A 14,018-nucleotide genomic window follows, 5' to 3' on the forward strand; every position below is an offset into this window, starting at 1 on the left:
CTCAAAGTCGAGCCCGCTCGACTATAGCTTTCTTACTTGTTTTAATAAGTAAAGGTTTCTCGTGAAGTCCTATAAGAAAGTGAAGATTGGCTCATCCAAACGGTAATCATGGCAAACCCTTTTGCTGAACTACGTAAAAGGCACCTCCAAAATAAATTGAGCAATTTACTACTGTGCGAGTGTCAAGTCGCCAGGACTCGACGGATTGTCGTCAGCAACGGTGCAATCCAGCAAATCTGCGATAACTGCATGGCTCTAAGAGATATGCTCAGCTTGCTGCCGAACATGGGCAAATGCAGTCTTATAGGTCATAACAACTTCAAGTCAATCAGGCTTATGTCCTCTGTACTCAAAACCTTGCAGAAGCTATGGAAAGCATGTGATGGTCAACATGGCTCCAGCGATCCATCGATAAGTCAATTGCCTTCCTGGTGACGGGTACCAGAGCATATTCAGCGAAGATAAGCGTAAGTCAACGAGGCGATAAAGAAATAAATCCATTAATCACAGAATATATGTTTTTATGATGCTTAACAGCTTCAATAACTATTGAAATAACGTAGTCTATCATATAACGTATTGATTTGCTCCCATTATCACTATTGAAGGACAGCAATGCTCACTGAACTGATTTAATTATACGCATTTCGTAATACTGAATTTCGTCTATCATGTAAATATTATATATAAAATATGAAGGGTCAAATGCATTTAGTCAACTTCTTATTAGCGTAATGAAGAATTAGTCTAGATTAACAGTAATCGTCTTTTGTTTAAAATATTCGAATATTGAAACTATGCACTTTTATACACTAAATAATTTGAAAAACATGAAAATTAAATGTACTAGAATTATTCGTAATAAGATTCCGAAATGTTGCATGAAAATTTACAGATTTTGGCAAGTTATTTCTTACCTTTTGACAACTTTAGAAATACCTATACTTTGAAAAATCCTATAGCAGAAAATGAACACTTATGCGACACTCATCAACGAACCCATAAAGTATACATATTCTTAATCAACGTCAATAGCCTAGACAATTTAGCAACTTTTATATGCCGGTCTGTCCGTTTATCGGTATTAAACACTGAATCTCAGAGACTAACGATATAATTTTTTTCCGGCAGCACTTTTTATGCTTGCAGGCAGATACGGTTTGTTTCAAATACAAAATCAAATTCAAATTCCACTTAATACTTCACAGCTCATTGGAAATAATCATAGCAACCATTGAAAATTATTGCCAATTTTAATTCATTTTCCGGATGTTCATATAATCGAAGTTAAACTGAAAATGCCTCTTATGATACTTCCTTCTAATTAAAAAAGTAAATTCAAGATGTTTAGATCAATTTATATTTCAGAGTACAAAATACAAAAAATTTTCTCTAAAAATTATTTGAAATTTTTTATTACATTTTTTTTTGTTTTTGGTTTCAATTGTATTGTACACATTTCTAACAATTATATACAAATTGTTCGTGTTGTCCAAAGTATGCACATTATACACATATAAATGTTTATACATACACATAATTTAAAATATATAATTGCTTAATTTCTAAATTATACCTATTCGAACAGATTATGCTGAATATTATAAAAATATTAATTGTATGACTAAATGAGATATAGAAATCGATATGGAACACAAAATGTATTAGTTTCAAATTGAGCAATGTAATATTTATTTACAGTACTTGCTCTTAACCCTATTTCAATTAACTTAAAAATTGTTTGTACTTTGTATATAAAATCTGAGGTCTTGTTTACTCTTACGTAAACTGAATCCTGAATATTCTGCTGTATAATCGTTGATTTTAAGTCTTTTTAGTTATCTTTATTTGGAATTTTGACAATTCTTTTGGAATATTTGTAAAGATGCAATATTCACGGCCTGCTGCATTTTATTGTTTTATTGTATACCGTTTAAATGTACATTTAATATACAGCTATATTAGTATACAAATTCGACGTAAAAAAAAATTTACATACCATATATATTTACATACGTTATATAATATATATCAATGTTTTAATTGACTGCACTTTCAATCGATAATTGATTGTTTTTTATAATATATGTATGTATTCATATAGAATATACTTGGTAACAATTGACCAAAAATCTGTGTGTTAAATACTGGACCGGCAAGTTTTGGGTGGTGATCTTCAATATTACGTACACGTAATTCTTCTTTTTACAAGTACGCCAAAAGGGCGTAAAATTCGAAAAAATTCAATTTTTTATGTACACTTAACAAAGAATCGGAAATTTAACTAATCTTTGTATTTCCTATTTCCTTGTCAAAAAATTTAATGTTCCACTTGATCTAATCAATTTTCATAGGATATTTTTTCGTATTTTTTACAAACTTGCATTGATATTATTAAAGATAATCGTCAGAAGTGATTACATGTAACATAAATTAATAACAATTTCTTTTCATTCGAGATCAAATTCGAAAATATTATCATCATTGTCAAGAAAATGGAAAACAATATACACAATGGGAATTTAAACAATTACATCGTATGGATTGAGGGTGGTCCCAATATGTCAAAATTTTGAACTGAACTTTAAAATGTTGCGTCAATAGTGGAAAGGGAATTCTTACAAGTTTAATGTTTGATTACGTAAACATTTATTTGACTTTACTGCATTAAGCTACGGTGCGAAAACTATGTTCTAAACAATTAAATTGAATAACAAACTTATTTGGAATCAACAGAATTGAAAGATATTTCATGTTCACACAGAAATCAACTTAACATTAATTAAGCGTAACTGACGGGAGTTCCCTAAAAAGTAAATCTAACACTAGTGCATACTGCTTAAAATAAAGTGTACGCTTCTGATTTGTTCCTTTATATAATTCGATTCACCAGTGGCATTTTTCTACGATTGTACGTAGGAAGCTGTTGTTGCAACACTTGCTGCACCTTTACCTTTTGACCATACTGCTGCTCCAACTCGCCAGCTGGCCCGATGGCATAGTTAATGTCAAGACGGGCACGCTTTTGTGACTGGTAACCATCGTTGGCATTTAGATCTGCCGGATTGAGCTCAATTATACTTGACGATTGATCAATGACAAGGGCGCCTCCACGTACTATCTGCTTGTCGTCCTCAAAATCAATTGCATCGTACAAATCGTCGACCTGGATAGAACCAATGAGACGAAATTAAATATGTTTTCTTTTAATAGCTAGGAAAGTCAGTTACGCACCCCGATCTCAAAATCAGTCCCCTTCTGGGCGTATTGGGCTATTAGCTGATTGTTTGGCAGATGATTGCTTAATTGATTTATTTGCTCATACTCATGTACCACGTGCTCGTCCTGGGCGTGATCCTCATCCTCGCTATTTGCCCAGCTGAAAATAGCGATTGAATAAGTGTAATGATATGCAGCCGTATAACAATATTTAATTTGACTTACTCAACATCATCGTTCTCTTCCTCTTCGACAAGCATAGCATCGATTAGAGTGTCATCAAAATCATGCTCCTCCAGGTCGGATGATTCCTCGATCTCAGATTGTGAATCTAACTCTACATCCGAATCGGCTGAGCCATGCTTCATTTCCCCACGCTCTAAGGCGTCAAGATGCTCCGGATAAACCATTGCACCGCGAATTGCAGCGGGATCCTTACGTGACCATTTTTGTACTTCCTCGTCCATCTTACAGATCCGTTCGGGATTCATAGCCCAACGACAGCCTTTGCGCTGATTACCATTTGTTGCTGGACGCTCAATTTTCTCAAAGCACTTGTTGAGCGACAAATTATGACGAACGCTGTTCTTCCAACCACTCGGCGCGTTCTCAAAATATGGAAAATGCTGGCACAGAAAACTGTAAATCTCCGAGACGGGCAGAGAGCCAGCACGTGAATTCTTCAGCGCCAGCGCAATGAGGCATGAATAGGAATAGGCGGGTTTTGGAAATACGCTGCTCAACGCTGACTGCTTCGTTTTCTGTTGTATTGCCTTAACGCTGGCATTAGCAATGGGATTGGTATGGATGTTGCCATTGTTAATGATGTTGCTGTTGCTATTACCCAAAGGCGTTAGGGACAACGGTGACGACGATGTGGCAGGTCGACCCACAGTACAGCCAGAGGTCGGTGAGTGTACTGCTGACGCGATGCTCTTAGGTGCACTGCCTCGCTTGGCCACGGCCCCGGCGTGCAGCGTTGTCATGTTTTGCAATTGACTCGCCTCTCGATCGCGCTTAAGCAAAATATTGCCATTTGATGTGAGTGGCGCCCCACTAGGTGACTTACTGCAAGTCTGCTGCTTCAGTTTGTTGTAAGTGGCGCTGTTGGCAAAGGTTAATCCACCAATGCCGGGTCCCAGTTTTATGGTGTTCGAGACACCACTGGAGGTGAGCAGACTATTACTACTTTTGGAAGTGCTCTTTGTCTCGTCCACGCTCGACTGTAATCCCTGAACCTTACGCAATTCCGTGCCCAGATCCTTGCGCACCGCATCCACGGCCGGAGAGTTACGTCGTTGCAGCAGGCCAGTCATGGTTGCCGTGGTTGTCGGTGCAATTACAGGCGATGATGCAATGGGCAAGGCAGAGGGGATCTGTTTCGGTATGTGGGCCATAACTTGCTCTCTGCGCAAGGATCCAGCGCTGACCTTCATCTGTGCTGGCGAGAAGGTCAAATGCGATTTATGCTGATCGCATGGTGAAGCGGGTGGAACAATTACTGATGCAGAGCCCCCTCTGCCCTGTGTCGAGGACAGACCAGCAGCTCGGGTTTTTTGCGGTGATCCGGAGGCCAACATCGAACTCGAGCTAGTGCTCGAGTTAATTAAAGGCATCACAGAAATGGGATTCACACAGGCACCCACATCAGCATAGTAATCAGTGGTTGACCAAAAATTTGCGCATGATCCCATCCACTTGGCTGTGGGCGACGCATGCAACGCATTGCTGGCTAACAGAGTTGCATTCGCATTGTGGGTTAACGATGAAGAGGACAAGCTGTTGGCTGTATTAGTACTGCTGTTGTTGATGGCCGAAATGGACTCTAGGGCATAATCGAGCGAACTCATCTCACTGGAGCTGCCCACGACGTTGGCAATCTCTGCCCTGATGTCCACATCCAGCATATCCTGCATGGAATCCGACACATAAAAGTCCAATGAAGGCCCAGCCGCATCCTACCAAAGATGATAATAGAAAATCAATTAGTCCATATACATTAACCAAATACAACATACCAATTACTTATTATTCTTTAGATAGATTATAATAAAACGTAGCATATAATTTAATTATAACTATTACAGCATTTATAAAATACAAATTATTAACGTGTTGATTTACTGTACTAAACGACATAATGTGTTTATCGCTATTCTGCATACCAATACGATATTCATGCACATGTGTGTATGTATGTACATATACATATATCAGCAGATACTTTTCCTTTTTTTCACGTGCTGCAACAAGGTGATGAAAACGAAGGTTAGGGGATAAGAAGCAGGAGCAATGTTCAAACCAGTTTTGTATTGGATGACAGGCAACCACCGCCAAACATGAGCACACAGGCATATACAAATATGAAATGAATTTGTATGTACAGCTGCATTCACAATAATAATAATAATAATAACAAACCTACCAGAGTAGAATAACCAAATTAAACGAATTTTAAATATTCTGTACCAATACCAATCTTGACCTAATATTTTATCGTTTACATATGTATAATATAATAATAATGTGACGCAAACTATAAATGTGTAAATATGCAGTATTGGGACTCTCAGGAAGAATGAGAAGGCCAACTTAAACCGGATATATGTACATACATAAGCAAAAAGGAAAGATTTATGTGCAATTACAAGCTACAGGCAGCTGCAATCTATACTCACTTTTACACACAAATATACAACCTAAATGTAAATATACATCGAAACATGCATATGTTCATATGTATACATATACATATGTATGTACATATACGCAAATAGGATTATGTATTGTCGTTTAACAAAACAGTCAACGAAAAAAGTCGTTTAAAACTTTACATAGTAAATTTCTCGCAAATACAGCAATTTGAACATATACAAATGCGTATACATACATACATCAGATTCATCGTTCTAGCAGAAACTCATTTCCCTTTATGCGTGCTAAAAGCAACCACTCATGAATGTGTTGCGGAGCAAAAAGTGTTGCAGCAACATTTTGCTTGTCACTAACAGCGACCCAACATGGGTGCCAGTTTAACAGAGAATAACAAAAGAAAGGGACAGCGTATAATACATACAGCTGGAAATTTTGTATGCCCACCAGTGATACCAACTTAGCTATTTAGCATCTATATTCAGAGTTTTTGCAGGCGAGAATTACAGTTTCGTATATTGGCAATTAAAATTATTTTTACTCATAATAGACCAAAAATTTAACTTTAAGTCTTGGTAATCTAAGCAATTATTTGAAATTAATTCGATATCAAAATAATCTCCCTTTTCGTTTGTCCTATGTGACTTGAAAAATATACAATTTTCTTTTTTTTTTTTTGATACAGCTGCGTTTACATAGTCTGTACATATCAGCATTTCCATTGAAATCGACGGAGTTGGCAGTAAAATCGACAGCAACAGTCTCATCAGCAGTAACAATTCAAGCACAGCAACGCTTGCGTGTATGTGTGCGGGTTTTATTCACAGCAACGAACGTGAGAACCAGAGAACGGGCAGCGACGTCGACGACGTCTGGTTTATGTTAAGGTTGAAAAGAGAAACCAACAGCACAGAAAGACTGCTGCTTTGTGGTGGAAACATAGAACATCGACGGCGAAACAGCAACACACAACAGAGTGGTCTGTTAAGCGCTCAAGCAGTACAGTTGGCAACAAAACATTTTGCAAATTGAAACATCAACAGAGCAGAGTTGAAACTGAACTGAGCGTTCCATCTGACTTTTGAGTGAATTTCTTGCTGTTGCGGAAACTTGAAATCTGCTACGAAAAGGGTAGTATTTACTTTTAAGCAGTATGCTGTCGCCACATGTTGATATGTATGTACATGTTGATGGAACATTGACTACCTTTGTACAGAGTATACATACAGTAGATCACAGCTTATTTCAACCACCACCAACCGACAACTTTGAGTTAGTGTACTGGCCAAACTAAAAGAGGTATTAACTTTATTTAAACGCAGGATTTTAGTTTAATGTTTTAAAATACAAGATATTTTTTCATTTATCCACTAATTTTTACTATATAAAATTATTGAAAACCAAAAATGCCAAAAAAGTACCACAGCTTATTTCAACCAGCAACTTTGCAGCTGTGCGAAGATCAGTTTCCTAGGAAAATAACTGGTGTTTATGGATTTATTGCTTTGTGTATAGTATTTTCAATATATAGAAGTTAGATTTTCGACATTTTAAGCTTTAGATTTCGAAATACACGCGTATTTTACAAAATGGGTCCGTGAACCACAATTGAGAAGGAAAATGACGTCATAGCTCCTTTAAAGAATGGATTTTCCGTCAAAAATTTATGAAATGCTGCATCTGAGTGTTTCGACTGTGCAAAGAATCATTTCATTGCTTTTTCGCGAAAGTATAGTGCATGAGAAGGGCAAAATGTACCCAATGCATTTTTAAGGAGACCGACGCGCGTTATATTGTCCGGAAAATCGGGAAAATCAAAATTTTCGCCACCAAAATTTGCCAGTGTTATAGAGGAGGAATTGAGTAAGGCGTGCCACCCAGAATCAATTCGAGAGTACTTCGGGAAAGTGACTTTAATGACAGTACAAGGAGCAAGAAACCGTTTATAAGGCTCGCGAATCAAAAGGCTCTTTTGAAATTTGTCAAGGAGCATGTGGGAAAGGATAAAACTTTTGGAACTTAATCATATTTGTGGACGAGTCCAAAATCAACATTTTGGCTTGATTGGAGCTCCATATGTCGGTCAGAATCAAATTCCTGGCGTCAAAACATAAATTTAAAGCCTACAGTCACGCATTACGGTGGTAGCGTCGTGGTTTGGGCCTGTATGTCCACAGCCGTAGTCGGAAAACTCAATTTTATTGACGCGACCATTGACTAGACTCAATACCTAGAGGTACTGAATGTCAATTTGGTCCAAAGTGCAGATAAACTAGGCATTAAGGATGATTTCCGCTTCTACCGAGACAATGACCCTAGGTTTAAGGCAGGAATTGGGCAAGATTGGCTAATGTGCAACTATCGTCATGTCATGAAACCATCAGCTCAGTAACCTGACATAAATGTTGTAAAAATTTTGGGCCATTTTGGACCAGAACATCGGAAAAAGGCCAATTTCCAACAAATCTAACCTTAAAACGGCTTTAGCGGAAGAATGGGACAAAATTAGCCCCTATATCACAAAAAAATTGGTGGAATCTATTCCAAACTGTCTGGAAGGAGCTATTAACCAAGAAGGAGGTCATACGAAATTCTAAATACACAGTTTAACATATTTATATTTAGTTATTTTCAGCTGGTTGAAATAAGCTGTGGTACTTTTTGGCATTTTTGGTTTTTCAATAATTTTATATAGTAAAAAAATTAGAGGATAAATGAAAAAGTATCTTGTATGTTAAAACATTAAACTAAAATCCTGCGTTTAAATAAAGTTAATACCTCTTTTAGTTTGGCCAGTACACTAACTCAAAGTTGTCGGTTGGTGGTGGTTGAAATAAGCTGTGATCTACTGTACATACATGTGCGAGTTTTAGGTATTAGGCGCAAGTTTTTGCATGCAGACAGCATACAAAACAGAATAAACGAAAAAGGAAAGCGGCTGGCGCCTGTTACTTGCCAGTGGGCGATTGGCGACGAAAGGGCAAATGGGGTTGATGGGCAATGTTTGCTTGTCCTTGGATACATTCCAACTCATTGACCCGCCCCTAGATCTGCTTTGTGCTAAAAAAAAAATCGATATAGACAAAGCTAAAAAGGCCTGATTATTGTTGATAAGTTACATAATTTAGCAGGATATCATAAATATTTGAAAGCTAGCGACGTTGATGTTGGTCACTTGACGTTTTTACTCTTTTATCAGACATACATATGTATGTATTTACGTCTCCATACACCGTAAAACTTGTGTGTGACCAGACTTTGAACAGCTTTAAAAACTATTCTATTGAAGGCTGTTGCAGAGTAGAGAATCCTTAATAGCATTCCACAAGCATACCAGTTTAAATACCACTGTGGACTCTACTCGCTTTCGGCTTATGCCATGAAGGACAGTTGCTGTAGCCATGGCTGTTTTTGTTGTGAGTTGCAACATTAATTGAGGCACACAGCCGGTGTTGGAGCAGCTGCACGCTCTTGTTGCAACAGTCATTTGGTTTTTTGACATGAAACGGTTGATCCAACCAATTTATATATGTGTATGTATATATACAGTAGAATCCGGCTATAACGACGGTTATAAATGTAATTAAATCATAATATATCATAAAATCATATCATATCATAAATTTATTTTTAATTAAATCTAAGAAACTAAGTAATTATGAAATAATTTTCATGCACACAGAAAATTAACATATTTTCAAGACGGTTTTTCATTGTAACTACACTTTATAGAAAGGAGTGCATTATAAATAGCATTATACTTCGAACTGTTTGATGTTTCTTTCCTATTGATCAATTTCTTATGCAGTTAAATATTATTTTATACTTAAGGGTTGTAACTCTTCTGTGTGTATGTATGCATTTTACATTTTTCCGATTTATCCGTCCGTCTGTCTGGCAGTCTAATTGCTGTCTACATGCCTATGTTCTGTATGTATGTGTTGGTGTGTTCCGATAACCTCTGCCAAGCAGAAAATACCAGGCAGCTGCAATGATGAAGCTCGGGTGTCGTTGCTGTTTCTGACATCACAATATGAGAAAGCTATATACATATATGCGCACACATACATACCTACGTAGAACTATTTTGACTTCAATGAGTACTTGGAGGTGAGATGTATGTACATTCGGAAAGAATACGGAAGGCGAACTTCCTGTAATTAATTGTAAGTAAGCTGTTACTTGCTGTACTTGTTCTTGTGTGAAAAATTCTTGTTCTAGATTTCTAGCACCTGCAGAAATTTATATATATGTACATTTATTTATCCGGGTTCATTGTTAATCTCCGTTACTCCTCCTCTCTAGCTTTTTGGAGAACCTCAGAAGTAAATAATAATACTATAAAAATAGTGTTTAATGCAAAACTGCACGACACCCTCGCATACACATACACATAATGTAACATGCCTGAAAGGACTTAGGTACCTTTCGAGCTAAGGCTTAATAGCAGGGAATAACAAGGAAGTCTTGGCAATGCAGCTGCTGCAGCAGATGTCTGATGACCTCTTTATGCTGTGCATCAAGGCATGGAAACACACAAAGAAGGTAGAATACTATTGCCATCTCTCTCTGTTTCTCACTGTTGCACCCTTGACAAGGAATTCATGCCCAAGACATTACGCCTGGGGTTCAAGCATTGTGCATTTTTGTGTGTCGTTTGAATAATAGAAATTTCGTTGTTGCCTGGTAATTCCTTTTAGCTGGATATGCACGATTTATGGGCCATGCATCGGCATCTGCCATATATTATACATATCCTTTGCCGTTGTTAAATCTTAAATGTTACTTCAAACACCTCTGGTTGCAAGACATTTCTTTTTCATGCTGCCAGGAAACTGGCACACAAATTCCAATCATCGTATCGGGACCATTATCACCATCAATATGACTAAAAAACGAAATCCCGCCAGACTTATATTTTATGAACGCCCATTTGTAAATTACTTTATGATCATTACATTTATTTGGATCCTTAGACCTTGTTGCTTGCGTGTGTCGTTGTGAGTGGTATGTTTGGCCGTTGCGGCATTCAGCTGGGCGCCCATATTCAAGCAACAGACAAAGCAACAGTCGCATTTACAGAAATCTGTCGAGTACGAACAGCGACATGTTGCCTTCTCATATTATGATTGCTGTTGCTGTAGGTAAGTGAGAATGTATGTATGTATGTATACTTGTGGGTGTTTCATTCACTCAAAGTCAAATTTGCTGGTGGTCGTGGCGCGCCTCGTTGAACTTTGAAGATTCTGCACTCGTTTGGGCTCGACGAGAGTAAGAGATACTAAGAGAGAGGCTGGAGCGGCCGGCTAAGCAAAAGCTTTTTTACGTATATACATATGTACCTGTGCATACACAGAGAGCAGAGTAGTGGCTTTAGCTTTGACTCCCCCTACCTTCTTACAACTTGTAGCGTTTCTAACCGGCGTTTCACATAAAAACATGTTCCTTGTTTAGTCCACACACACACATACACCTTGTCAAAAAAGAATTTAAACACACTTGTGGCATATGTACATACAATTGTATACAGTTGAGTATTGTACATTTTGATTAAAATTGCTTTAAGTGATGACACCACGTTAACAAGGACATTGCCTGGCAACTAATAATCAACAACATTCAACAACCGTGCTTTTCATAAAAATTTATTTAAGTTTATGTACATGTATTATGTATATGAACAAACATATGGATGTACAAACAAACAGATAAGTAACAAAAAACAAAAATATCCGCGATGAGGCATAGGTTTAGCCTTTAAAATTTTTAAGTCGCAAAAGCAAAAGATGAGCCAAAAACCAAGACAAACCAAGAGGCAAACAAGGCAGCGGTTCAAAGAGCCAAAAAAAAAAAAAATTAAAGCCGTACATAGAAATTAACATGTTTTGTATCTACATACATATACATATATGAGCAAATAAACATAATTCGTTTCCATAAGTAAATAAACTTCACTAGCTAACAGAATGCTGAACTGAGGTTGACATCAACTTGATCAACGTGTTCGGTTCGACCCTGTTGTTGCTGCAAACTTTTTAGTACACACAACAGAGGACTGGACTGTTGTGTAAGCATTAACATCGAAAATTCCCTCGGTCTCTACACAAGATTGTAGCCGAGTTAGTAACCAAAAGATAAAGACAGAAAGCATAATGTAGAAACAGAATTACGAAAATACTTTACATATAGATAAATTTAATAGAATCTAATTATCGGAATGCCAATACTCGACGGAACTCTTCCTGTTACGACTACTCGTCTTCGTTAATCAGCATTTCCAATAACTGTGATGAGTTAAGAGCAATTTTAAAGCACAATGCTTGCAAATAAATAAACGCGCTCACCCATACTTGTACATATTTACATGCATACATATACTTTGCAGTGGAAGCCACTCACGCGGCGAACGGGCGAATTGAAATTTAAAATGGAACGTTGGTTTTGCTTTTGAGCGAATTTGCGGCGAACAGACATGAACGAAGCAAAGCTACAAAGCTCCACTGAACAGGGCACCACAACTTGGCGACAATGCTTAGGGGAATGCAGGTGCAGAAATACCAGAAACAATTATTTGGAGAGCTGCTGCTGCTGACTGCGCTGCTTTGTCGACTGCGGCGAATTCTACACTAAACGAACGTTACGTATTTGAATTAAACGAATAATGGTCATGATTATGAGCTATTTTAATCATGAATGCGTGTACCCGGCCGGTAGAGCAAACAAAAAAAAAATAAAATACAATTTTGCCTCCTCTAGTGTTAGCTTAATGTATATATATTATACATTGGTATTTATTGGTAATATTATAATTATTAAGTATTTATGTACTTACCGCATATTTACTGAAGAAACCTTCATGTATATTGCTTGAATAATCCTCTAATTCAAACATACTGCAGACAGACGTTTGACGTTCAATTTCAACCTTTGTTTTGATCGACTTCCCTTTTCCACCTTTTCTTAATTCCTTTTAAACTGTGTGCGATTGTATTTGTGCGTGTGTATGAGAGCGTAAGAACAAAAACCGTTGTGCGTTCAATAAAAACAACAAAAAATTAACCGTTCATTAGTCGGTAATTTATGCTTTACGATTTAATGGAAAATTAACACTTTTGGACAATATATAAATACTTGGGTTTACAATATCGGCACATTTTTTTCATATAAATTCAATATTCCCAAGCGGAAATTATAAATACACCAAATCATAAATGCGCGTGCCGCGTAAAAACGTCCTCTTCGGTCGACGTTGTTGTTGCATTTGGACCGGGGATCGCGTGACCGCAAGTTGAATTTAAAAATGCCCTATATTACGGCATAGAATATACCGAAAGTACTCTTCCATATACGCTGCCTGGTAATACCTTATTGGCGCAATATTTAAAAAACCAAAAACCGTTAAAAATATATTTTTATTTTGTTATTTTTTAAATAAAAAAAACCGAAGTCTTTAATTCGGATTTAAAAGACCTCTCTTAATTTATAGTAATATTTATGTTGTAGATGTTGATTAACTATTAATGAGAGACATACATATGTATGTTCTTTAACATTACATAGAAAAACAGTGCTTGACGAGTTAATATTGAGTATTTAATATACATATATCAAATATTAATAATATAAAATATGTAATACATCAAATATTAATAGAATAATGTTTTGTCAACAGTGATTTATCATACGTTATATAGAAATAAATGCACTTGCAAGAATTTGACATCAAGGGCGTTTTAACATAGTCTTAACATTTTACAGTAGTACGTCTTTTGGCGAATTATTTACAAATGTGAAACATTCAAGTAAATTAATTATTGTAAATTCTCCCCAACCATACAATCGTTATGTGTAGTCTTTTATATTCATATTTGTAATTGATGTATAAGGCATTATCGGCCTCCGATATTACCATTTATAGTCATCCAAAATATCGATAATTCTACCAGCTGATAAGAAATTCTTTTTTTTTAGCTGTTATGAAAATATAATACAAAAAAAAAGAAATAGGTGCATCCAGCTTTATTATTCGTATTAATATAATATTAAATCGCATTAATGCGATAAGTCGCAAGCCATACTTTTACCTCTTTTAATGTCCAGAAAATTCGTATTAAGGTTGCAACCCAAAAGCAACATTAAATCAGCAT

The 14,018-nt window shown here is 36.6% G+C and overlaps 1 protein-coding gene across 1 annotated transcript; it reads right to left on the reverse strand.

Annotated features, from left to right (window-relative positions):
- Positions 1-2,460: 2,460 nt before the first annotated feature.
- On the reverse strand, positions 2,461-13,120 carry LOC133837028 (uncharacterized). The gene is made up of 4 exons (XM_062267674.1): positions 12,704-13,120; positions 3,445-5,177; positions 3,235-3,379; positions 2,461-3,166 (listed from the first exon to the last, which is right to left on the reverse strand). Exons 1-4 carry the CDS (start codon positions 12,761-12,763, stop codon positions 2,873-2,875), a joined length of 2,232 nt encoding a protein of 743 aa, XP_062123658.1. The 5' UTR covers positions 12,764-13,120; the 3' UTR covers positions 2,461-2,872.
- Between the last annotated feature and the right edge of the window lie 898 nt (positions 13,121-14,018).

Source organism: Drosophila sulfurigaster, chromosome 2R (genome assembly GCF_023558435.1).
Source record: "Drosophila sulfurigaster albostrigata strain 15112-1811.04 chromosome 2R, ASM2355843v2, whole genome shotgun sequence".
Classification (NCBI taxonomy): Eukaryota; Metazoa; Arthropoda; class Insecta; order Diptera; family Drosophilidae; genus Drosophila; species Drosophila sulfurigaster.